The sequence below is a fragment of the Bactrocera dorsalis genome, chromosome 5 (assembly GCF_023373825.1).
Source record: "Bactrocera dorsalis isolate Fly_Bdor chromosome 5, ASM2337382v1, whole genome shotgun sequence".
NCBI lineage: Eukaryota > Metazoa > Arthropoda > Insecta > Diptera > Tephritidae > Bactrocera > Bactrocera dorsalis.
In genome coordinates, this window is record NC_064307.1 from 20,923,979 (window position 1) to 20,949,790 (window position 25,812).

At 38.7% G+C, this 25,812-nt stretch overlaps 1 protein-coding gene across 3 annotated transcripts; it reads left to right on the forward strand.

Moving 5' to 3' along the window:
• The first annotated feature begins 2,804 nt into the window (after window positions 1–2,804).
• LOC105230056 (laminin subunit gamma-1) lies at window positions 2,805–25,046 on the forward strand. Of its 3 annotated transcripts, none has more exons than XM_049456929.1 (16): window positions 2,805–2,944; window positions 14,814–15,123; window positions 18,116–18,249; window positions 18,383–18,510; window positions 18,572–18,876; window positions 18,998–19,307; window positions 19,783–20,194; window positions 20,254–22,530; window positions 22,733–22,940; window positions 23,021–23,124; window positions 23,202–23,335; window positions 23,395–23,510; window positions 23,574–23,660; window positions 23,876–24,046; window positions 24,108–24,237; window positions 24,309–25,046. In XM_049456929.1, the coding sequence occupies exons 2-16, from the start codon at window positions 14,959–14,961 to the stop codon at window positions 24,518–24,520; spliced, it is 4,893 nt and encodes a 1,630-aa protein (XP_049312886.1). In that variant the 5' UTR covers window positions 2,805–2,944; window positions 14,814–14,958; the 3' UTR covers window positions 24,521–25,046. The 3 variants fall into 3 exon arrangements, with proteins under 3 accessions (XP_049312886.1, XP_049312888.1, XP_049312887.1); XM_049456931.1 differs by having other exon boundaries at window positions 2,835–2,949; XM_049456930.1 differs by having other exon boundaries at window positions 2,870–3,020.
• The last annotated feature ends 766 nt before the right edge of the window (window positions 25,047–25,812 follow it).

A 25,812-nucleotide genomic window follows, 5' to 3' on the forward strand; every position in this document is an offset into this window, starting at 1 on the left:
GGACATTCATCGTATGTATTCTTCACTGCTGCGATATCATCTGAGGTTATGTTGAGTAAACGAGCACGACACTGCTGAATAAGACGATTAGGAGATAGTAAAGATGAGACCAGCTGAAGGATGGCGTTGTGACGAAAAATGTTTGAAGAAGTTAATAGATAAATAGAGGACTCCTCAAGATTTAAGTTAGCTTGAAAGCACAGATAAGTTTTTTGACGCCTGAAATAGACTTTTATTCCTTTCAAATGGGTGATGATTGTTTGCAAATACGATTTCACTAATTTTGATTTTGTCGGTCCAGCACTTAAACCAATCGTTGTACGTCAGTCTAAAGTGCTAAGGCATACCTTATGATTATTCTTTGCTTGAAGATCTTTAGTGAATCACTAACATTTATGATTATTCCACAATGTTTTCGAAAATAAAAAAAAGTTCTTAAAGATCATTCATAGTATATAAAAACATACATACATATTTATAAAAGTTCGTCAGCTAGACTTTTGTTCTAATTTTTTATTCCGATTCTCTGCAGTCTCCAGTGCAGTTTATGATAACCGCCTAATGTGAGAGATGAAAACATAACAAAGCGTACATAATTACTATTTACTTAGTTAATGAAATCTTAAAAGAACATAAATTACATACAAACTTACGCTCGTGCATATCACTACTTCGCTGTATGTAAATAAACGTCTACGACGGTGTCGGGTTGCCAACTCTACGTATGCAAACAGCAAGCTCATATTAACTGCTGATGCTGTGAGATATTAAAGAAGCTTTGTAAATTTTTCTGAAGCTGTAAGGCAGATGCCTTTGACTTTTATGCATTACAGGTGTTATAAAATGTTCGAAGTATCCTAGCATGAAGTCATAACATATTTACTATATGTGGCGACTTCCGACTCAAAAAAGTTGAGTTGATGATTTTACGTAAATTTCTGGAACTTTAAGTTGAATGAAGAGTTATTAAAAATCAATAAATATGTGGATTAAAGAGATGGCTACCGTAAAACAGGGTTTGGAGTTTAAGTCTGTCATTATGTAGCACCTCACCTTACACCCTTTTTTTAAATTTAAAACAAGTTTAATCAATAGAGGATGCTTCTTGACAGTCAATACCAAACCTCCAAAAAATTTTCTGTGATAGAAAAGTTTCGCTTGAAATCCATTACTTGTTCAAAATCGGCTTAAAACTTTTAAGTTCTTCGATTTGTTGATTAACAATGAGATCACTATGACTGTCAACCGTGACATGTGAGACGACTGTTTGTTTAATGACAGGAGATATTTCGTTTAGCCCCTGTTCACCGCCAGAGCCATTTGCTTCGCTTCTTTCTACTCTTGTAAAATATTGTACCTTCTCTATTCAGATCTGCAGCTTAAATTATTTTCTTCAAGAGTAGATTGAAGAGAGTTAGCGGGCAGCTCCTTTTCTTGCTGTCAAAAGCAGCTTTGAATTCGACGAAGAGGTGGTGTGTGTCGATCCTCATTTCACGGGTCTTTCCCAAGATTTGACGAATGATGAATATCTGGTAAGTTGTTGATTTTCCAAGAAGTCGCCATCTCTGCTTGATAGAAACTACAATGACCAGGTTCAGATTTCAACTATAGGGGAGGTAAATTAGAATCGAGATATGGACTTTCATTTCAACAGTACACACTTCTTCATTCCATTAAAGGATTCAGATTCGAACTATATGTGAGGAAAGTTAGCGGGAATATAGGCAATGGGTATAGAAAATCGATATGCCATATAGGTTTTTAACAAAACAAAACAGAGCTTATGAGTAGTTCAAAGGCCAACCCTAGAATATCGAATACAACAACGACGAATGCAGTTCATGGAATGATGAGCTGTACGAGTTATACGACGACATTAACATATGTAGTTCAGCGATTTAAGAGACATCGGCTACGCTGGTTTGGTCATGTCATCTGTATGGATGAAAGCACTCCAACTCTGAGAGTGTTCAACGTAGTACACGCCGGTGGAAGCAGAGGAAGAGAAGACCTCCACTGCGTTGGAAAGACTAGGTGGTGAAGAACCTGGCTTCACTTCAATTTGCGCCAATCAGTGAAAAAAGAACAACTGGAATGCGTTTTAAACTCGATTATAACCGGGTAAACGGTGCTTAAAACTTTCGGGTTTCATCTAGAAGAACTACACTTACTTTTTCCTCAAGAACTGTCAGTTCCGGAAGTGATTGAAGAAAACTGACACGAACGCCGTATATTATATTGAAAGATTTCAAATGAAAATAAATTCTGAAAATCTCTAGTTTTCACATCTTTATCACGCGGAAATGTTGAGTATGCAGAAATTTGACCTCAAAGTATTGCTGTGCATCCTCAATATCTCGTATGATAATTTCATGTACTACTTGTAGTAAGAAAAGGCTTGTAGTACAACAGCCGATCTCCAAAGATCCAATGACGAGAGCACGTCTGGCAACCATACACTCACACACACACACATACATATAACTGCAAAGATATCAAATACGAGCGGAGCTAAGTACATACCGCCAACACACAAAACAAACTCAAAACTCATTTATCGGCGCGAACAAAACAACAAACAAACTAGTGTATTGTACATTATGGCAAAAACAACAGCAACATGTGATCGCACAATGGATGGATTTGTGAGAAGTCACAATCATAGCGCTGAGATGCGGCATGAGGCGAGACACACACAAGTATACATATATAAGTATATACATATATTCAAGCCTATGTGTAGGGGAATATGCTTGGTGGCGGCGCGCACAAGCGGCCAAGTGACCAAACCCATGGCAGCGCAACGTAATCGGGATCTTGTAGAGTTTCAAGCGACTCGACGGCGAGCAACAGAAATCAGTTGAGCATTGGACGGCGGAGCAAGCGCACGGATAACTACGGAACGGATTGGATTTTGGTTAAGGGACGGCTCGGTGCGCTGCTGGTGAAGTACAAAAAAAAAAAAAAATAATTGAAAAAAAAAAAATTAAAAGCAGTGGCACCACTGTGAAGCAAAGAAGGTTCAAATGAGCTACGCATATGTATATAGCAATTGTTTGTGTGTATGTGTGTGTGTGGGTGAATAATGATATCGGTCGGAAATGGTGACAGGCCAACGGGCTCCTGCTCATATATGAAGCGCAGGAAAAGGTTCTTGGCCCAAAAGTGCAAAGAAAGTGCAAAGCAAAAAAAAGAAATTGTGAAACCTTAAAGGAAACAGAAAACCAATTCAATATTGAAGATTTAATATTTGTATATATGTATATATGTGTGACCCACAGAGGAGCTACAGTGCTACAAAATCAGTCATATATGTACGCCGTGAACTAAAAATGCTGGAATGAAAGATTTCACTGAGAAAATATTTTAATTAATTCAAAAACTATTTTTCGAAAATTAAAAAAAGTTTTCGAAAACTAAAAAATGTAACCCAAAAAATTTTCAAATTAATAAATTCATGCTTTATAGTGTTTATGTGTATGTGTGCCTACAAAATCTACGTGCATATGAGCAGTTTTGAACGAAAACGAAAAAATGTCTACAATTACACGCCAATATATTAAGTTCGTGGAACCGAAATTCCGTTCACCCCAAAAAAGCAAAGCAAAGAAACGACGATAACAAAAAAACACCAACAAAAAACCAAAAAACAAAAACACAAGTGTAAAATAAGTGCATGCTACGAAAAACTGCATTACAACAACAACAAGCCCATACCACTTGCACATAAAACATAATGTTTTTTGTTGTTGCTGCATGCATACAAACATAGTTCACCGGCGCATTTCGACTGATTTCGACTTCGCGTGCATTTGCCCTGCCTTTTTGTGCCAGAGCGCGGCGAGCGCAGTGAGCAAAGAAGTTGTAGGGAGTAACAAGGGCCGGTCTTGGTAAGACGTGCGAACGTGTGTGCGCAAGATCGCCTCACACGAGTCTCCAAACTTCTCTTGCTCGCCGCAGTGTTACCTGTGCCGCTGAGAGCGCCGTGTCACGCCAATCAGCGCAGTTACCGCTCAATAGGTGATCACACTCAAAGGTGTGAGAAGAAACGGTATGTGACAAAGAAAAATGGAAAAGTAGCAGATACAAAAGTGTTGACAAAAACAAAGTATACAATAAAATTGCAGAAAAACACACGCGGAAGAAGACAAAAACAAACGTGTAAAAACAGTGATGAAGTTGGTTTGAGAAAAGAGAAATAGAAGAACGCGATAAATCATATTCAAAACTAATAATTTAGCAATTTGTGTAGTTGATGCAGATATTAGATTCAAATTTGGTCTACTACAGTGTGACAGAAAGATACATATCTACGTTGTATATACTCTTTCAGAACAGAAGACTGAAAAATAGCAGTGTCAAAAGATGATGCTCGATTCTAACGCGATCGCCTAAAACTAACCAATAAACCAAATTTTAAGCCACGTGATAAAGATCACGAATTGATCCTGCCTCGATCTCTCAATGATCTTCTATTTTAAATGTGCCTATGTTCTATAAAAACTTGCTGGTTCATTGATTTTTTACTCAATACTAAAATTATTCCAAAAGGGGCTTAATATGTAATTCAAATATCCTCTTCCAAAGAAAAAAAGCAAGAGAAAACGTTATCGTTAAAATATTACAAGAAGATCTTCACCTTGATCAGAATTTCTTGCACACTTTTAACGTTAACGTTTTCTCTTTTTTTCTTTTTTTTTTGGAAGAGAATTTAGTTTAAATCAGAGCTATAGTACATTGGCCTGAAAAATTTATTTCAAACTTGTAGCGTTGCTTTCGACAATAATTTGTGCAATTCCCACGACAGTCGGTTCTACGCACCGGAATTGACTCGGATTTTATCCGACCAAGGGCTGTTTTTTCGGCGATCTAAAAAAAAAAAAAGTTTTCCATAAAAAACTGGATTTTGGTCGATCGGTTTGTATGGCAGAGATATGCTGTAGAGATCCTCTTTAAACAATTTGTTCGGATATTATAGCTTTGTCTTAACAAATACCAAATTTTGGTACAATATTTTGTATAATAAATAAGCTTCCCTTGATTTTGATCGACAAGTTTTCGTGGTACATAGCTATAACCTATAAAGGTCCTTCATCGACAGTTTCAACAGTTGAACAGCCCCTTGAGGAGAAGGGTACGCGTTCAAAATTTCATATCGATATTTCAAACACTGAGATACTATTTCGCACCTATACAGATGGACAGATTGACGGACATGGCCAAATCGACTCAGCTCGTCTCTTTGATCATTTATTTATATACTTTGTACGGTCTCCAACGTTTCCTTCTTGATGTTATGAGCTTACTTAATACTTATACGCGGTATAGAAATTAAGTTAAGCATATAACCTCGATAGTCCTAAAGAGTTAATATCACTTATTTAGTGTAATTTTTGACCATAAGAAGTGTTTCAGAAGTCTCTAATCTCTAGCCTTCTATTTCCGTAAATCATTCGAGCAATCAAACCTCCTCCCATTGAGATCGTTTCCGTTATTTTAAAGACATATTAGTCTTATGTTGTTCCATCTATCCTTCGATTTTCGTCTATTAACAGTCACAAATATTATTTTCTAATATAAGATAAATCTTCTGTCAATAAAAGGATGGACTCAATTTCGAAATCAAAGTTCTCTGAATGCAAAACTTGTTCTTAGAACTGTTTTATGAACTCTAAAATTTTACAGAGGCTCCTCCATAAACAAAGCTTTGAACCCATTATACTTGTGGCGTTCTCTTCGTCATTTGATTCCTGGCATGAAGTCTCTAAAGTTCCCACACGCCATACCGCGGAAAGTTTTTAGAAGATACTTTACAGTTTTCAATAGATTTTAAGCACTTTTAATGCCTCTTTTTTATCGTTTCCAGCCAGGTTAGGTTAGTTTGGTAGGCCTATGAGCCACACGTAGACCAGTTTTAGTCCTTTGCGATACCAGATTGAGTTCAGTTAGGATTAGTCATCCTTTATGATGCCTGCGCTTGACGCGAATTTTAACAGACTCTGCGGCCTCGCTATCGATACCTCTTCCAGTGTATCACAACGTGAGGACCTCAAACGTTTACACAGTAGTCTTGCCAATGCGGAACAAGTGCACAAAATATGCTCCATTGTTTCCTTGGTGCTTTGCTCTAGACATTTCCTGAAGTGTTCTCGATCTGTCAGCCCCGTTAGCCCAGCTAGCTAAAAATATTATTTTATTTTGGTCAAAACATGTTTTATGATAATATTTAAATGCTGTAGGACTTCTAAAGCAAGATTACTTAAAATTTCAACTTTCGGCTATTGAAAAGCTAGAGAAATATTGGGCCCTTTTAGAACTAATAATTTTAAAAAACTTTTGGACCTTGCACACTGCTCTTAGACTACAGAGCCACTCTGATTGCATTACTCCTGCAACTTCCTGTCAAATTAGCACATTTTCCTGCTATTTCCAGTATTTCGAAATCGGTCCATGCTTGTTTCCTAAAAACATTCTAAAAATACATAAATACACACACACACAAAAGTCCAAGAAATGCTCGCTTCATGCAATAAGTCATGCTCGTAACCTCAAAACGCTTATCTGAAAAGGAACTGGACTGTGTCGCTTTAGAAAGCAAAAGCAACAACAAAAAAACAACAACAACTATAATATATGAACTATTAAAACAATAACGGAGCAAAAACATAAAATTCGAAATCAGCGGATGTGTGTTCCGAATGAAAGTCATTGCCTCTTCGACGCTCCTTACAGTTTCACAGTTGCTTTTGCGCATGTGTGTGTTTCTCTAGATGTGTGCGTGTGTGATCTTAATGAATTTGTTTTACAAAGTATATGTACATACATACATATATACGGAGATTACTTAATCACAGCTTGGGATTTATGAAACACTATCAAGAATAAAGTTCTCAAGCGTCTACATATATCTGTGTGTATGTGTGTGTCTGTCTGTGAAGTAAGCATGTGACCACTGTAAATAAATAAACTTTTACATGTGTAAATATACATTATTATGTACTAATTGTACGTAGTTCCATTTGCTGTCGGTTTTAGAAGGCTGTGCTTATTTGCCATACACAAGAATATGATATGTCGCCAGTCGCTCGGCTTACAGCTCGCAAAGTCAACACATCACATACTTACATATGAGAGTGTATAAAAATAAATATATATAATTATATATATATGGACGTCCACACATATTGTTTAATGAAAAACTATATGCTTTGCATGGATACTGTAGTTATTTTTCATTCTCAGTTTTCTACATTAAACTTTTAATTAATGTTTACACTACTACTACGATCTCATGAAATACAGAAGGTACTTCATGTATGTATGTATAGCGTTCTTTCGTTATCTCAAAAATGTCCAAAATAAAATTTAGTACAAAAAAAGTATAGTGATGAAGGAAAAAATGGAACTGCAAGATACATATGTATACACAAACATACATACATATATATATGGGTCATGTTATTCCGAAGAATTCGAACACTCCGGCTTTGATGGACTATTTCGAGGTTCTCTACTTAAAAAAAAATACACACAGAAACTTCAAATTTAATAGGAAAGGTTTATTATCATTTGAAAGAACATTCTTTGGCATTTAATTTTTGAAGATTATCTCTTTCAAATGTTGACTTCGGCTACGTCACAAATGATCCAACCGCTGAGTCCAATTTTCGATGACTCTTCGAGCATATCGACTGGAAAGTGGTGAATGACACGCGTCATGTTTTGCTCCATGGCCTGAATCGAGGCGGGATTGTCCGCATAGAATTTTGACTTTACATATCCCCACAGGAAAACTCTAACTCAGGCCACGTGTGATATCACACGATCCTGGTGGCCAATCGACCGAACCGACCGAAGTGTTCTTTCAATAAATCTATTAATTGATGCAATGTGTGAGAAGTGGCGCTGTCGTGTTGAAACCAAATGTCGCCGAGGTAACGAGCTTCAATTTCAAGCATCAGATAGTCGGTTTTCATGGCGCGATAACGGTTGCCATTAACGTTCTCACCGGCATCATTTTTGAAGAACGTCTTGGCACGACGCACGCGTGATCTGTCAAAAAAAGACTATTGGAAAAGTCCCTTTACTTACTATATATCACCCTTTATATATTTCCGACAAAATCAAATATAAATGTGCTCACAAATATACTCACGCGAAGAAAGCGAAAAAGTCACAAACGCGCAATAAAACGTATGCACAACTAGTTTGGGAAACACTGAATTTGACACCAAAATAAATATGTATAACTTTTCAAGGCGAATCGAAAACAAAAACGTGAACTTCGGCTTTACCAAAACTATAACACCGCTTAATAGTTTCATTTCTTGTACGATAGAAGAATATAAAAAGATCTCTATCTTGGTTTATTCAGCCAGTTTGTATGACAGCTAAGTATATGCTGTAGTGATCCGATCTGAACAATATATCCGAAAATTGTAGCGTCCTTTGGGTAAAACTCCATGTCTAGTTTGAAGAAAATGTCTTAAATCAAATAAAAAAAATGTTTCATACATAGAATTGAGTTCGCTTTGTCAATTTGAAAGATATGTGCTATAGTAAGCTGATCCCAGTTGCTTAGATCAGCTCGGAGATTTCAGCTTATGGAAAGAAGAAAAAGAAGAGTGCAAAATTTCAGTTCGATATCTCAAAAAAGCTGAGGTGGGCAGACGGCAGACATACAACATCCAGTGTGTTTAACTTGGGTACCTGCCGTTGACAGCCTTACCCCACGGTGCTTAAAAGCACATACCTACGACAAAACAGTGCGTTAAGTGCTCCAATTGGTACTGTAGAAGGGACACCATTTACACCAGGTTCGAGGCCGATCTAAAACCTTTACCGTGCCGTGGGTTCGGCACCCGGCCGCAAAGCAACTCTATATTGAACTGAATTTTTCAATTCGACTTGCATTTATGTTTAAACTACAGCCATTACAAATCCCCCCAAAAGGGCAGATTAGAGCGAACTCTAAGAGCCAGACTTAAGTCTCCGGCCAGACCTTGTAGCTTTTACTACTACAATGTCGCTTGAACTTCAAATATCTCTTCATTAGGAGAAATTTCATTCAAAATCTTCAAGTGTTCAAGCTGAGTATTTTATGCTTATATTTCAAGGCAAGCCAAATAACAGGCATATCGCATATTGGAGTTTAGTAGCCTCTTACGACAAGCATATCTCTCCGCGGGCAAATTCTACCCCCTGCCCGCTAGGCATACAATCGGACATTACAGTGACCAATTACCTCATACAATTCACACAATAACATATTACCAAACAGTATTGGCCTCCAAAACTATCAGGTGCGAACAGAGACTATAATCGTGAAGCTAACGCCGCTCCCACCATATATTATTTGGAGACTTTTTTCGGTTGCAATGACAACCGAAATTTAGAAGCGAGGTGATTGGAGCCAGAATTTGGGTATATAGGTAGTACCTTCGAATTCAACTTACTTATATGAAAGTCAACAAAATTTCTATTAAAAAACCACTCTTACCATTATCCATTCATGAAGAGCACTTAGTTCATTGTTAAAATCCTATTATCTCTCTTTATGCCCGTAAGCACTCTAAAAACTACCGAAAGCCCTAAGTTATTAATGAAAGTCGAAATTTTGTCTACGCCAACAGATTTTCGATGTACCTCGCAACTCTCAAACGATTAACTGACATAAAATGTGTAGTTTTTCATTTACCATACTTTTTGAACGCTATCCAAATGCTATGATAAACATACGAGTATTTCTATGAAGAAACTATTTTTTCTCTTCCACAGAATTAAAATATGTTCGTCACAACTTGGTTCATCGTCCAACATGAATTCTTGTCAAGACAGTCTCCACAAGTTGCTTTGAAATATAAGTGATGCCAATTATTATCGTTTTTGTGTTATCCTATCTGATCCTTTGAGAATATTTCTGATTCATATTATATTTTTCTTATTACCTGAGGCTCACTGGTTTCGTAAGTGCTTGATCGTTTTCAAATCAAATTTTCCTTTGATGATCGTACCGATTTTGTGTATCAAACAGCTCTTTCGTAGGCTTTCATACTACCGTCTTTTAGAATCAGAGTTTCACCGACATTGTCGAAGTCTCAATTAACCTTCAACGAAAGCTTTAATCTCTTTTACGCCAACTGAATTTTGAAAAAAATACTCTTCATTTTGAAAAAATGTAAATGGTAACTCATTTGTCTATAATGGATCTAAATTTAAGGTGCACAATCATTAGTAGCTCAAATTCTTTATTATGGTTATAAATTTAGTATACCCAATCCTCTATATTTGTTCGACGAAGGCTACGTGTTCGCTCCAAAATAAATCTCCATAGCGAAAGCTTCAGCCTAATGTAGGAATAGAGATGATATCACCACATCTGTTGCGGCGGAAATGTACACAATGACTACATACCGACGTATGTATGTGTGAGAACATATTATATATACCATTATATGTGTATGTTTCTTTTTATATAGTACACATATTCATATATACAGATTTGTCTGTCTTGCATGCTGCCACAATAGCTCTGATCCGCTGCAATTAAGCGTTGCAATGTTGTTTTAATAAAAATTACATTTAAATTAAAACTTAAAGTGCTGGAATTCGCACTAGCTTCACACACACATATTTAGAAACATTAGCGCGCGAATATTTTATGGCAGCCGGCCTCAGTCAGCAATCGCGTCACTGCATTTAAAAAACATTATAATCTCATCAAGTCCAAATTTCTTGTGCACACAATTCACGGTGTTCTAATGTAAACACATGTATGTGCAAATGTATGTATGTTTGTACATTAAGCAGAATATTTTCAATTCACAACACGCTTGCGTCTGTTTGTCTGTCCATTTGCTTTGCTGATTTGCAGTCAATCAAAAATGGCATAAAGATATGAAATCATCAACAGCCGTTGCTGGGCCGAAGTGTGTTCATACATTCATCGGAAATGTTGTGGGTACAGACGAGTACAGTTATACATAGGATAACCATATCGATAAATATTAATATATACGATAATGCCGACTATATCGCAATAATCCATCGATTCCAAACACTTTTGGAACATTTGGTATAAATGCATGTATACAGAGTTATAGATATGTATGTAAAGTTGGCTTGATATGTCTGTGATTCAGAATAAAAAATAGTTTTTGACAGATTTTTATCTCAATAAAAACTTAAAACTTCCTAAACCTTGACTTAGACTTTCCTTTTGCTGTAAATATTCAGGATCACACTGATACACACGCAACTGAGCATCTCAGTTTTGCAACAGAAACTTCAAATTTAATGGGAAACGATTATTACGAGTATCATTCTCAAAAAAAAGTCTTTGAGATTTATTTTTTTGAAGTTTTGAAAATTATCTCTTTCAAATGTTGGATGTCTCAGATAATCCATCCGCTGAGTCTAATTTTCGATGACTCTTCGAGCATATCGACTGGAAAGCGGCGAATGACACGAGAATAGTTTTGCTCCAGGGACTGATTCGAGTCGGGATTATCCGCATCGACTTTACACTTCATAAATCCCCACAGGAAAACCCTAACGGTGTTATATCACACGATCTTTGTGGCCAATCGACCGGCCCAAAATGTGAAATTATCTTTTCACCGCAGTGGTCTCTTAATAAATCCATTGATTAATAAGATGTGTGGGAAATGGCGACGTCTTTTTGGAACCAAATGTCGCCTAGATCACGAGCTTCGATTCTATGCATCAAATAGTCGGTTATCATGATCGCCATTGACGGTCACGTTCTCACCGGCATCATTTTTGAAGAAATCTTGACCGATGATTCCACCGGCCCACAAACCGCACCAAACCGTTTTTTTCTGGATGAAATGGTAGCTCTTGAACCTATTCAGTTTGCTCTTTGTCCCAAATGCGGCAATTTTGCTTCTTTAGATATCTATTGAGCCAGAAATGGGCCTCAACGCCAAATAAAATTTGTCTCGAAAACGTCGAATATTCTTGTTACTTTTAAAGAGCTCGTAAAATGAAGAGATATCACTTGGTGAGGTCAAGCAGCTCCAGTTCTTGCATAAGCTCTATTTTGTACGCTTTCAATTTTAAATCTCAACGTAAAATGTACCAAGTCATTCCACACGTCGGTGTAAGTTGCTGCGAATGACGCCGAATCGACTATACACGGTCTTCGTGTACCATCTCAGCTACGGCTGCAATGTTTTCTTCACTGCATGCTCGTCCTTCTCCACCTGATCTCTCCGACAGAGTGAAGGTCGTGTCGTCCTCTTACTCTGCTTCCATCAGCGGGTACTGTGTCGAAAACCTTGAAAGCTGGAGTGTTATTTTCCGTCCGGACAGCATGACCTAACCTGCTTGATTTGCTGAATTTTGTCAATGTCGTCTTATATCTCGTTCATCTCATCGTTCCATAGACTGCGATCTTCACCCGCAAAAGACCATAAGTTTTCCTTTCTCTCGCACAGCTCCTCATCATATGATGTCATTGTCCATGATCGGAATGAATGATGACTTTGTTCGTCGAGAAAGGACTTTACTTTTTTATATTGGGAACTGGATTTTTAGGCATTTCGAACTTCTACCATTTCTTTGTTATTTTCTAATAAAATAGCCAGAACATAACGCGAGATTTCTTTGAGTTATTCAACAAGGCATTGACTTCTCAAGCGTCCCTTGTAAAATGTACATGTATGGATTTTTACTTATAAATTCTTAAATTACAAACATTCATACCAACATAGCTCACATAAGTCCATATGAATAAGAATAATTTAGCTAAGAGTGCGAGTCACGGCCCATCTGGTCTTGCGGCTGCTTCTTAATGTTAGCAAAAGTTTGTTTACTTAATTTTTTTTTATTTTCACTTTTTAATTTTTGCTTTTGCGGTGCGGTCTTTGTTTGTATGATTTTTTTTTATTTTTTCCTGTTGAATGAAGTCCGAAATTAATATGTGCGCGCTGCTCAAGTATAAAATTGAATAAACAAATTCATACACTAATTGTTCAGACTCTAGACACGTCTTTGAAAAAAAGGCACTATGTGAAAATGAAAGGAGAGTGTAGCTTTGCAGGTTTAACTTCAGACTTGTATTTTTATAAATATTTAGGAGTAATAATATACTTCTATAAAGGTTTGTAGTTATACAAAGTTATTTGAGCGATTGACTTGAAAGGATAGTATCCGCTTACACGAATATTTAGGGAGGAGATTTATACCTTTTACAAAACATTATATTTTATATATACCCATATAGCCCATCTGCATTAAGTTTTTAGATTCAATGTCCCCATTTGAGTCCTCCTTCTGGCGCGATATATTACCATTTTTGTTCCTTTCGCACGCGATCTATTCGCTTTGCTTATAAAGAGAGCTAAGAGAGCAGAATCAACAGCTTTCTGCTACAAGGCCCTGGTATCATTATCAGAATTCTATAGTAGCTTTATCATCTCGTGAAATACCATTTTGTAAGCTATTAAGCTTTTACTACTCGAACCATTTTCCTCAACGTTTAGTTTAATAAATCATACATAATGCGGTCACCTTGACTAATTATCTCGCAGAGACTTTTCCCGATTCGAAAGTAGCATCTATACGAGTACGAGTATATCAATTGTAAGCTATTTCAAATTACCTGACCGATAACTCTGTTATAGAAAGGCTATATATCGATTGTAACTATATTTTAAAATATTCCCCGAATCTTTAAAGTTTAAAAACTTTTTCACGAAACGCTGTTTTATAGCAAGCGAAGCTGGGAGTGACGTATGAAACGACTTAGTGTATTTTAGCCGCTCGACCGTCTCAAGTGACATTGCTGGGTTCTTGAAAACTTCCAAGAATATACGATTTTTTCAAGAAACTTAAGAGCTGCCATTTCATTCCGAAAAAACAACGCTTTGGTGTGGCTTTTGTCCTGGTGGAATCATCGGTTTTTATTTCTTCAAAATTCATACATGTGATAACCGAGTTTGATGCTGGAAATTGAAGCTCTTGATCTCGGCGACATTTTCTTTGAAGCAAGACGCGCCATTTCCCACACAACACTTCAATCAATGGATTTATTGAGAGAACACTTGTGTGAGCAGATAATTTCACGTTTTGGGCCGGTCGATTGGCCACTAAATTCGTGTGATATCACACCGTTAGACTTTCTTTTATAGGGATGTGTAAAGTCTAAAGTTTATGCAGACAATCCCGCTTCAATTCAGACCTTGGAGCAAAACATAATGTATGTCATTCGCCAGTTGCCAGTCGAAATGCTCGAAGAACTCGTTGAAAATTGGACTCAGCGGATGGGCCATCTGAGACGTAGCCGTGGCCAACATGTAAAAGAGATAATCTTCAAAAAATAAATACCAAAGAATGTTCTTTCGAACGATAATAAACATTCACCATTAAATTTGAAGTTTCTTTTTTTTTCTTTAAAAAGGTAGGGATTCTCAAAATGGATCACTCTTTATTAATTGAGATAATAAATATAAGATTGACTAATGGAAGAAAAATAACACTTCTAATTTTTAAACATAAATTATTGAGACATACTACATACACAATGTACATATATTCCAACCAAAAATATTTTCCAGGGATTTTCAGATTTTTCTTTAATTAAATGGAAATTCATATTAGTCATTGTTCTTAAATGTGTTGAACAGATGTGAATATCCGCCGACATACTCACACATAAGTTTTGTACCACAAACACTACATATTGGTCTAAGAAAAATATTTTAAACCAAAACCTGCGTCCTCGCACCTTCCCTCACAAATCGCTTGGTAAATAATTAATTATGAATATTTGCTCTCCAAATTCTTTGCAGAAAATAAAAGACTTTGCCATAATGTGTTAAAATGCGTTAGCAAAAAAGAATAACTGTCAAAAAGAAAGAGTGTGATAATTAAAGCAAAAACATAAATAAAACGAATTTAAAATCCTAGAATTGCGCCAAAGTGCAATTGTCAAAGATGAGACTAAATAAATGGAGTTTCTTCGCACTGCGAAGACAACTGCTATGTGGCACTTTGCTGCTGTGTCTATTCATGCAACATGCGCCAACAACAACTGCTGTGGGGCATGGCAATACCTTTATGCCTGCCTTGGAATGCTATGATCAATACGGACGACCGCAGGTAAGTCAAGACTTTATTAAAAGAAAAAGTTTATGATTTTCAATTTATACGGTTAGGACTGGATGTCTTAGTCCATATTTTCTGTAAGCTATCATATTTGGATATATTCTTTGACGTCAGGTACTAAAAAATGGTCAAAAACTATGTATTTTAATCTAAACTGTAGACATAGAAAAGATTCTTAGAAGGTGTTTTATGAAACACAAAGCGAATATTAAGACACAGCTTTAACATAAACATTTAGAGGTTATCTTTATCCTCAATCAAATGAAAGAATTGAGTCACACATCATAATTTAACCCCAAGTCACCGTCACCTTGGCCGATATGTGATACAAGGTTACTGCCACGATTACTACTTGCCCGCGTAGATGTTGACTCTGGAATTTCCTGGAGGTGCTTAGAGGCCAGCTCTGCGATTTTCTCTATAGCAAAGACCACAGCTTAAAGTACATATACTAACTGGTCCTTGTCTGGTGGCATCATACGCCTACAGAATGGGGCTGACAGATCGAGAAGACTGCAGTAAATGTCAAAAGTGGCAAGAGCAAGACACAGTGGTGGTAATGGAGCATCTTTTGTGCGCTTTTCCCGCATAGTATGAGACACTGAAAGAGGTATCGATAGTGAAGCCGTAGAGTGTCTTGAAATTCGCGTCAAGCGCAGGCATCCTAAAGGTTGACTCTCCTCATGGATTTCGCAACTGAACTCCAACTGTTATCGCAAGGGACCAAAACTATGTGTGTCTCATTGGTCTACCTAGCCTAACCTAACCTATAATTTAACCCTACTATAAACTTTTATGTGGAAGAAGATCACAATATGAAGCACAAGCTGATGTTGGGATTTGAGGTTATATTTGCTTTATATTTCATAGCACTTTCAAAAATTAAAAAAATATTTATAATGAGGTCAGACCTTTGTAATTCAAGAAGATTCGCCATTTGGACCACACAGCAAACTCTAGAACGCCTCCTTTTTAATGACCTATATTTGTCTCTTCATCTCTTAAATCGTGCAAAAATATATGAATTAATTCTCTTAAACTGTTGTAGAAGGATTTAATTTGGATCCTCAGTTGTTTCCAACAATTAAATCTTAAGAATTGAGCAAAAATGTATAATTTGACCCCAAAAATATCTTTTTTCCATTCGTTTCATGACCTCGTGTGAACTCTACGCTACCCTTCGGTCCACTCAATTTCCTTTTCGCTGTATATACTCGTATGTATATCTATCCCCATAAACGGTACTTTTACTCGTATCAACTCATATATATTTATACTATACCATACTCCACGAATGCAGACATGTATCCATGATTTTATTTATGACAAATATGTTTTGTGTAAATTAATTCGAATTATTTCGTCTCAAACAAACTAATTTATTGTAATTGACCACTTTGTTCTCTTAAAGTGGAGTGCGACCAAAATATGTTCATCATATCATAATTTAAATGTCAAGTTGTCAACGGACTGCCTCTGATAATGCGTGGGGGTGATGCCGAATATGAACAAGAAGAGTTCGCAGTCGGCTACTGTCGCGTGTGGCTGGCATTAATATTAATTAAATGGTCTATTCGAGCTCACAACCCACGGAGGAGCGCTGTTGGGCAATAAATCTATGAAGATTGCTCTTTGTATCTATATTTTGCTATTTGATATTGCCTCTCAATCATAAATTGCTAATAGTTTCCGATACAATACAGTTCTTAAAGATATTTTACAGAAACTAACAAAATTCTCGTGGTGTGATACTAGGAACCGATAAAAACAGTAATCTCCCCTATTTATACCTTTTTACTAACAAAGATATTCCTCTTTATATCTTATTCAACTCACAACTCGCCCTTATTTTCATGGTGAAAGACTCTTGGCCGGTTAACTCCTTAAAACTGTTCGTTTCTGTGCTTTTTGATAAGAGTTAGAGAAGCTTAAAAACTCATTGAGAAATTTCCTTATACTTTTAGGATGGTTTTATAGTTCATACTTATTATTATTAGGTTCTTCCTTAAATAGTCAAATTTCTAAGTTGATCAACTCCATAAGTAAATTAACTCGAGTATGCGAGTACTTAAAGTCAAGGCCGGTACTTTATGACCCGATATTCCCAATTCAATGGCAACTCTCTCCTCATTTCAGGGCTTATACTATCTGCGGGCTCTATACTGTCTCCAGAGAGAAGAGATTGTGAACAATGTCTTTAACATGACATCCGTGCTCTTTCATTACCAAACTCATGCAATTGTCTTTTCCTTTCTGTCCAGATAAAGAAAAAACACGAAAGAACGGAATAGCGTGTTTGTTTAGTCCAGTAATATAGATGTCATAGAAAGACAGCGCCTCAGTTCCTAAAAGTTTGTTCGTTTAGTCGTTGAGATGGCTATTGCTTTAACTGCTTCCTCTGACATGTGATCGCGGAAATCAGTGACTAGATGTCACCATGTCTAAAAAATCATTCGATGCTAATGGTTCGGAGAGATTATTCCTAATTCTGACAGAGCCAAATACAAGCGGGGATACCAAGCAGGCATATTCCCATACTGCCACAAGCAAGTTTTGTCAGTATAATTGGTTATAGTCGGTAGGGTTCCCTGTCTATTTACTCTTTTCTTGGTTTCTAGAATACTTCTTACTTACAAAAGGACTAATTTGAATCTTTAGAATGAAATTTAGCTACTTTGACACACTTTCGCTGGAGGAATTTCACTCCTTTTACTGGAACATTACGAATTTCAAAGGTAAACAATTCTATAGGTTTTATTGAATATTTGGAAGAAATAATTCCTCTTTTGAGACCTGGGAACTTCACTATTACTAAACGTTACAAAAATTATTGGTGTTTGTCTCTAAAGAATTTGACTGATTTTAACTCGTATAAACTATGATTACTATGAGATTAGTTTGAATTCCCGTCGCATTTGGCGAGTTTAATACCAATTAGATTCGTTTTATTCACGATTACATTCTTTCTCTTCCTTCCCTTTCATAGAGATGTATGCCGGAATTTATAAACGCCGCCTACCAGCTACAAATCGAGGCCACAAACACTTGCGGAGAGAACGGCGACAATCACTTTTGTATACAAACTATGAATCCTTACCATAAAAACTGCGAAATCTGTAGGTAAGTCAAGAAATCCAGCAGAGAGAGCGCTACTCTAAACAAAACACACAAAGGCCACTAAATCTGTCTATAAAGACCTCTAAATCAAAGTGCCGTAACCCGTTTACAACTACAAACAATTTTGTTTTTTTAGATATGAAGATCACCACCCAGCGTTTCTTACTGATCTGCACGATCCACAAAATCCCACATGGTGGCAGTCCGAAACTATGTATGAGGGCATACAACATCCGAACCATGTCAACTTAACGCTACATTTGGGTTAGTGAATGCTACTATACGCACTTGCTCCAACTTTTAAATCTCCTCGCTTTGTTTGCAGGCAAATCATACGATATAACTTACGTGCGCATACTCTTCCGCTCGCCGCGACCCGAATCGTTCACTATTTATAAGCGCACCTCGGAGAGCAGTGAATGGATACCCTATCAATATTATTCGGCTGATTGTCGCGAGCAATATTCGATGACCGACTCGCGTGCCATTCTGAAGGGTGAAGTCGAAGCGCATGCGCTCTGCACCAGCGAATACAGTGACATTTCGCCGTTGCGTGACGGTGAAATCGCTTTCTCCACACTGGAAGGCCGTCCGAGTGGTATCATTTTCGAGCGCAGCAGCGAATTGCAGGTGAGTAATGCGAGCCGGCCGGCAGCTACTGCAAAAATAAACTTTTTTCTTTCATCTTAACTTAATACTTTCTGTGGCGCTCGCTTACTCTCCCTCTATCGTCTTCTTTCTCACCACACAGGAATGGGTTACTGCCACTGACATACGCATCACCTTGGATCGTCTCAATACCTTCGGTGATGAGCTCTTCTACGATCCACAAGTACTCAAGTCATATTTCTATGCCATCTCCGATATTGCGGTAGGCGCACGTTGCAAGTGTAACGGTCATGCGAGCAAATGCGTGACCAGCACCGGCATGCATGGCGAACGCACTTTAGTCTGCGAATGTCGTCACAATACCGACGGACCGGATTGTGAGAAATGTCTGCCACTGTACAATGACGTCAAATGGAAAAGGGCAACATCCACGGAAGTCAACGAATGTAAAGGTAAGCTAAGACGGCGTCACACGACGGGTGACGAAGCTGTAGTTATCACGCTTTATTGCTGCCAATTTGAGTGATGCTTGAGAAACAGGATTACACAGTGTTGCCGTAAAAAGTAGTGGTTTTCAATTGTGTAGATCAGATAGAAGCCTAAGCGCCGTTATGCGACAACGTTGGCTTGTGGCAAGTAATGAACGCAAGTTGGGCGCAGTAATGCAGCAGCTAGACAAGTGAAAAGTTCAAAAATGTATAACAGTTATTTATTTTCCAACGCGTTATTATTAAACTGCCTAACGGTATTTGCATTTTGGGTACATCCAAAGACACATCATCACTGGGACTATTCGCTTGAAACGAATAGATTCAATTTTCATACAACCAATTGGTATTTTGTTAACTGTAAATGAGCGACACTGACTTTAATGAAGGCAGCCAGACCATACAAGTCTAATAATTTTCTCCATTCCACAACTTTCAGCTTGCAATTGCAACGGTTTCGCGGACAAATGCTTCTTCGATGCACATCTCTTCAATTTAACCGGACACGGTGGTCACTGTTTGGACTGTCGTGAGAACCGCGATGGCCCCAACTGCGAGCGTTGCAAGGAGAACTTTTACATGCGTGAAGATGGCTACTGCATCAACTGTAACTGCGATCCGGTGGGTTCGCGCTCGCTACAGTGCAACAGTCACGGCAAGTGTCAGTGCAAGCCCGGTGTGACCGGCGAGAAATGCGATCGTTGCGACAACAACTACTATCAGTTTGGACAACATGGCTGCCAGCATTGTGGCTGTGATCCACGCGGTTCGGCGGACAATGTGCCGTCTTGTAATCCGAACTCTGGTATATGTCACTGCAAGGAGAATGTGGAGGGAAAGCGTTGTAATGAGTAAGTTATTAAGGCTCGAAATATTTACGCTGTAAATATACATGTGTATTGTATTTCAGATGCAAACCGGGCTTCTTCAACTTGGATCAGACCAATCGTTTCGGTTGCACACCTTGCTTCTGTTACGGCCACACCTCTGAATGTCAAACAGCGCCGGGCTACTCCGTTGTATCGGTGACATCGAACTTCAACAAGCACAAGGAACGTTGGACCGCCATTGATCTCTACAATCGTGATGTGGACATCAAGTACAATCAGTATAGTCGCAGTATCGGCACGACCGCACAGGGCAATGAATATATCTACTTCCTCGCACCAGAGCGTTTCCTTGGCGATCAACGCGCCTCTTACAATCGTGACTTGAAATTCAAATTGCAGTTAGTGGGTCAAGTTGCGCCCAGCACCAGCGCCAGCGATATCATACTGGAAGGTGCAGGCACCAAGATTTCGCTGCCGATATTCGGTCAAGGCAACGGCATGCCTGATCAAAGCGTGAAGGAGTACTCGTTCCGTCTACACGAGCATCGCGACTATCAGTGGCAACCCAGCCAGTCATCGCGTGGCTTCCTCTCAATACTCTCAAATCTGACAGCGATTAAGATACGTGCTACGTACTCCGTGCAAGGTGAAGCTATTTTGGATGATGTGGAATTGCAGACGGCGCATCGTGGCGCTGCTGGACAGCCTGCCACTTGGATTGAACAATGTACTTGCCCCGAGGGCTATTTGGGACAGTTTTGCGAGTCCTGCGCTCCCGGCTATCGTCATAGCCCAGCACGTGGTGGTCCGTTTATGCCTTGTATACCATGTGACTGTAATGGTCATGCCGAGATTTGCGATTCGGAGACCGGTCGTTGCATTTGTCAGCATAATACAGCTGGTGATAACTGTGATCAGTGCGCAAGGGGTTATTATGGTAATGCTCTGGGCGGTACACCATATGATTGCAAACGTTGTCCCTGTCCCAATGACGGCGCCTGCATGCAAATCAATGGTGATACCGTTATCTGTACCGAGTGTCCAATTGGTTATTATGGCGCGCGTTGTGAAATGTGCTCGGATGGTTTCTTCGGCGATCCAACTGGTCTCTATGGCGCTGTACAAACATGCAAAGCCTGCGATTGCAACGGCAATGTGGATCCCAATGCCGTCGGCAATTGCAACCGCACCACTGGCGAATGTCTTAAGTGTATACACAATACTGCCGGCCAGCACTGTGATGAATGTCTGCCGGGACATTTCGGTGATCCGTTGGCCTTGCCGCACGGTCAGTGCGACCGTTGCACTTGCTACCCGCCAGGCACAGAGCAAAATCAAGACGGCATAACACAGTGTGATCAAGTGACGGGTCAATGCCATTGTAAACCCAATATTATTGGACGCGATTGCAGCGAATGTCAACCGGGTTACTTCAATATTATGTCTGGCAATGGCTGTGAGAATTGTATGTGCGACCCCATTGGTAGTTACAATTCCACTTGCGATAAATTCACTGGTCAATGCTTCTGCAAGCCCGGTGTTGTGGGTCAGCATTGCGATCAGTGTGAAGTCTATCATTATGGTTTCTCACAAGAGGGCTGCAAAGCGTGTGAGTGTGATGAAAGCGGTTCCAAGGGTTTCCAATGTGATCAATACGGTCAATGCCCATGTAATGACAACGTTGAAGGACGTCGCTGTGACCGTTGTAAGGAGAACAAATACGATCGTCATTTGGGTTGTATCGATTGTCCGGACTGCTATAATCTCGTGCAAGATGCAGCCAATGATCACCGCGCTAAATTGCGTAACCTCAGTGCGACGCTGGATGAGATTGCGCGCACTCCTGTCACCAACGATGACGAATTCGAAGCCAAATTGAAGACTGTGCAAGAAAAAGTGGATATTCTCTTGACGGATGCCAAGTACGGTGCCGGTGAAAGTGGTCAAACCTACGCCGAAGTATTAGATGATCTGCACAAACGTCTCAATAATATACGTACACATCTGGTGTCTGGCGATGAGCTGCAAGACAAGGCGAATGATGAAATCGAAAAGGCCAGACAAAACTACACGAATGCACATGATATCATCGAGGCGGCAAAGAGCGAACTACAAACAGCTTTGAATCTGCTAAACGACGATGGCGCACAAGCGCTGGCTAAAGCCAAGAACAAGTCGGTAGAATTCGGCGTGCAATCAGACCAAATCTCAGAGATATCGCGTGAGGCTCGTGCTTTAGCTGATCGCTTGGAGGCAGAAGCTCAGGTCGACTTGAAAAATGCCAAGGATGCCAATGAAGCGGTGGAGAAGGCCTATGAGTTGGCTAAGAGCGCCATCAACTTGCAACAGAAAGTTAGGTAAGTAGTTGTTGCTAACAGAAGCTTAAGTTGGATTAAGATAATAGAAAGTCGATAGAGTGAAATTTCCTTCAGTAAAACTTTTGGGGATCACCACTAAACAGCTGTGTGACACCTAACTCGTTGCTTTCATTACTGCTTTCATATTAGTATTTTAAGCTTCAGACCTAACCTATAAATATAAATAAATTCCGTTTTATAGCGATGAACTACGTTCGGAGGTGCGTTTGGAGTTGAACACCGTAAAACAATCGCTCAACAATGTGGCGCAGACAACCAAGGAAGCGCTTCGTAAGGCAAACGAAGTCTACGATGCCGCTTTGACTTTGCTAACAGATGTCAATGGTCTAACGGCACCCGAAATCGACATCAAGAAGTTAAAGAAAGAAGCGTTGGAGGCCAATGAAGAGGTAGACCAACTAATTTTCACGCTTTCAATATAGATTACTAAATTATAAATGCCTTTTTCATAAAATCCATCATCCATCAGGCCGATCGCCTACTGGAGCGAGTTAATGACATTTCCAATAGCAACGGTAAAATATTTGCCGATTTCGACGACGAATATCAACTCGCCGACGTATTAATACTCAGGTTGGTACAAATCACCAAGTTGTTGATTCCAGGAAAATATTATTTTATACTCTTCTCTTGCAATTAAATATATCTAGAGCGAACGAACAGAAAGAAGACGATATAAGATTGTTGAAGACCGCTCAGGACGCCTTCGACAAGGCCACAAAAGCTGTGGAACAAGGCGACAACACACTAAAGGAGGCCAATAACACATATCATACACTAGCAGGTAAAGCGATTTGCTTACACGCTAGGCGAAAGTAATTTTTAAGCTATTGCTGGTTTCAGGTTTCCAAGCTGATGTGCAGAAATCTTCCGAAAAAGCCGAACTAGCGCTGAAGACAGTGCCAAGCATCGAACAGGAAATCGAAAATGCCGAACAGTTAATACGACAAGCGGGCGAGGTAACACGAAGTTAGTTAGTTCTACGTTTTTGGTCTAACCTTTTTTTGTAACTCTCTCTTCAGGCTCTCATGGGTGCCAATAAAAATGCGCTGGAGGCCAAGACCAATGCACAAAATGCCCAAGAGAAATATGCTGAACAAGCATCGAAGGTACGTACGCTCATGTTTTTATACGTTTACAGTAATGGGCATAAAAATAGGTATAGGAAAAAATTTTGCAAATTTCCTTGCATAACCGAGAATTTTAATTACGGACAGACAAACCATATGCTAAATTCCCCCAAGGATTATTTTTCGCGCACTTTCTGAACTATTTACATCTTAAAGAACCATAACCTAAAAAGTATTTATATTCCCTCCTTTAGGACGCCGAAATAATCCGTAAGAAAGCTAACGATACCAAAGTAAACGCACGCAAACTGCGCGACGAAGCCGATCAACTCAATCACCGCGTACAGATCACCGAGAGCAGCATAGTCAAGTTGGATAAAGCGGCCAACAAAGACGACAATCTAGTGGATGATGCCAAGCGTAATGTAAGTGTGAAGCTGAGAAAATATTTAGCGGAAAATAATAAAACAAAACTATCTTTTCCAGGTTGGTCAAGCCAAGGCCGGCGCACAAGAGGCGCAAACCCAAATTGACAAGTCCATACAAGAACTGGATGACATTAAAGAGGAATTGGAGAATCTCAAGGACATTAATGTCGATGATTTGGACAAACTCGGTTAGTAACAAGTACTCATATATTATATATATTATATTAATACTTGATCCTCTTCGCTCCTCACAACAAAGAAAATCGCCTAGACTCGGTGGAATTGGAGTTGAACCGCGTCAACTTAACCGGCCGCATTGAGAAGTTCCGCGATCTGCGCAATGCACAGAAGAAATGGATCGACAAATACGAAAAAGATTTGTACGATTTGGAGGAGCAAGTAGCGAATATACGTGCAATAGCTCAAGCCCTGCCCAACGATTGCTATTCACGTAGTCGCCTCGAGCCATAAACGATGCAAGCATCGACAAACACTGCCCAAGCACATAATTAAAACTCCTCCAACTGACCATAGAATCAAGCCCAAAAACAAAACAAACAAACACTCATAACCGTACGGAGTTGACGCTCTTCGAAAAGTGAGCGCCTTCGCAGCCAGCGAGCTGTGCGCAATAATACGTCGACGAAAATCCAAAAAATACCTTATAGTTTCTAGTATGAAAATATTTTAGTGAAAAAGTAATTAAGTTTTAAGCTTTAAAGTATATTTTTAAAATCTAATTTTTTTATGTATGTGCACTCTCTTTCTCTCTGTAAGTTGTTATCTTCGTAGTGAACCAAGCTCAAACAAGAAAAATACTAAGGAAACTAAGCCAACAAATATATTTTTGCATGTTTTCATTCCTTATAACAAATCAATTATTAAATGCAATATTATTTACTAAAACCCTAAAACTCTGTATTAACAAATGTCAGTTAAAACAACAACACGAACATGTAATATTTTTTACATAAATAAATAATAATAATAATACAATTTTCAAATATATTTTGTTACTGTATCAAGAGGCTTTAGTGGGTTTATGCGATAAGTTTAGTTAATGAGATCTGTCAAGGCCGAAAGCGCCATATCCTTGCTGCTACCAAAACTAAAACTTTTTCCGGATCATCATTATAAGATCATTTTTGATACAAAATCTCATAGAGCTCGTTGCCAGTTTCGAACTGCGTAAGAGGTATTCATATGTTATACGAGTAGACCAAAGCCTCAGTTAACATTATTTGTTTAACTTCATGCCATAAGGATACCCTTGAAAAGAATGAGAACGGTCCATAATTTTTAAGCTGACACGTCAGGAGACAAAATATCTATTATCATACCAAAGTTTGTTGTGAGAGAAAGATTGGCAAATGTTGACGTACTGGAAATAACTCTCAATATATATTCTGGCATAAAAAAATGGTTTCAAATCAATTATTCGAAGTATTGAACATGGCCAGTCAGAACTTTTTCCTATCCTTCTGTCAAAGCTCGAATGCCATTCTGGTAAAACTATTCAGACTGTCGTGCTATTCAAGAATCCAGCCATTTTTCAATGTCGTCTTGTGTATGGAACTGCTTCTGTGCAAGACCTTGTGTCATCAAACTAATAATCAGATGCTGCAATATCGGGAGAATAGAGCGGGCGGAGTAAGACTTTCCATTTGAGCGTTTGCAGGTAGGTTTTAACATGTTTGACAACGTGAGGCCGAGAATTGTCATACAGCAGAATCACTTTTTCGTGCGCCTCTCGTGGTATTGAG

What these genes read in the sequence shown, in the direction of transcription:
- LOC105230056 (XM_049456929.1), top strand. Translation starts at nt 14,959, where the DNA reads ATGAGACTAAATAAATGGAGTTTCTTCGCACTGCGAAGACAACTGCTA. An exon ending in ATCAATACGGACGACCGCAG is followed by an intron (nt 15,124 to 18,115) that starts GTAAGTCAAGAC and finishes TCCCTTTCATAG; the next exon opens with AGATGTATGCCGGAATTTAT. An exon ending in AGCGCAGCAGCGAATTGCAG is followed by an intron (nt 18,877 to 18,997) that starts GTGAGTAATGCG and finishes CTCACCACACAG; the next exon opens with GAATGGGTTACTGCCACTGA.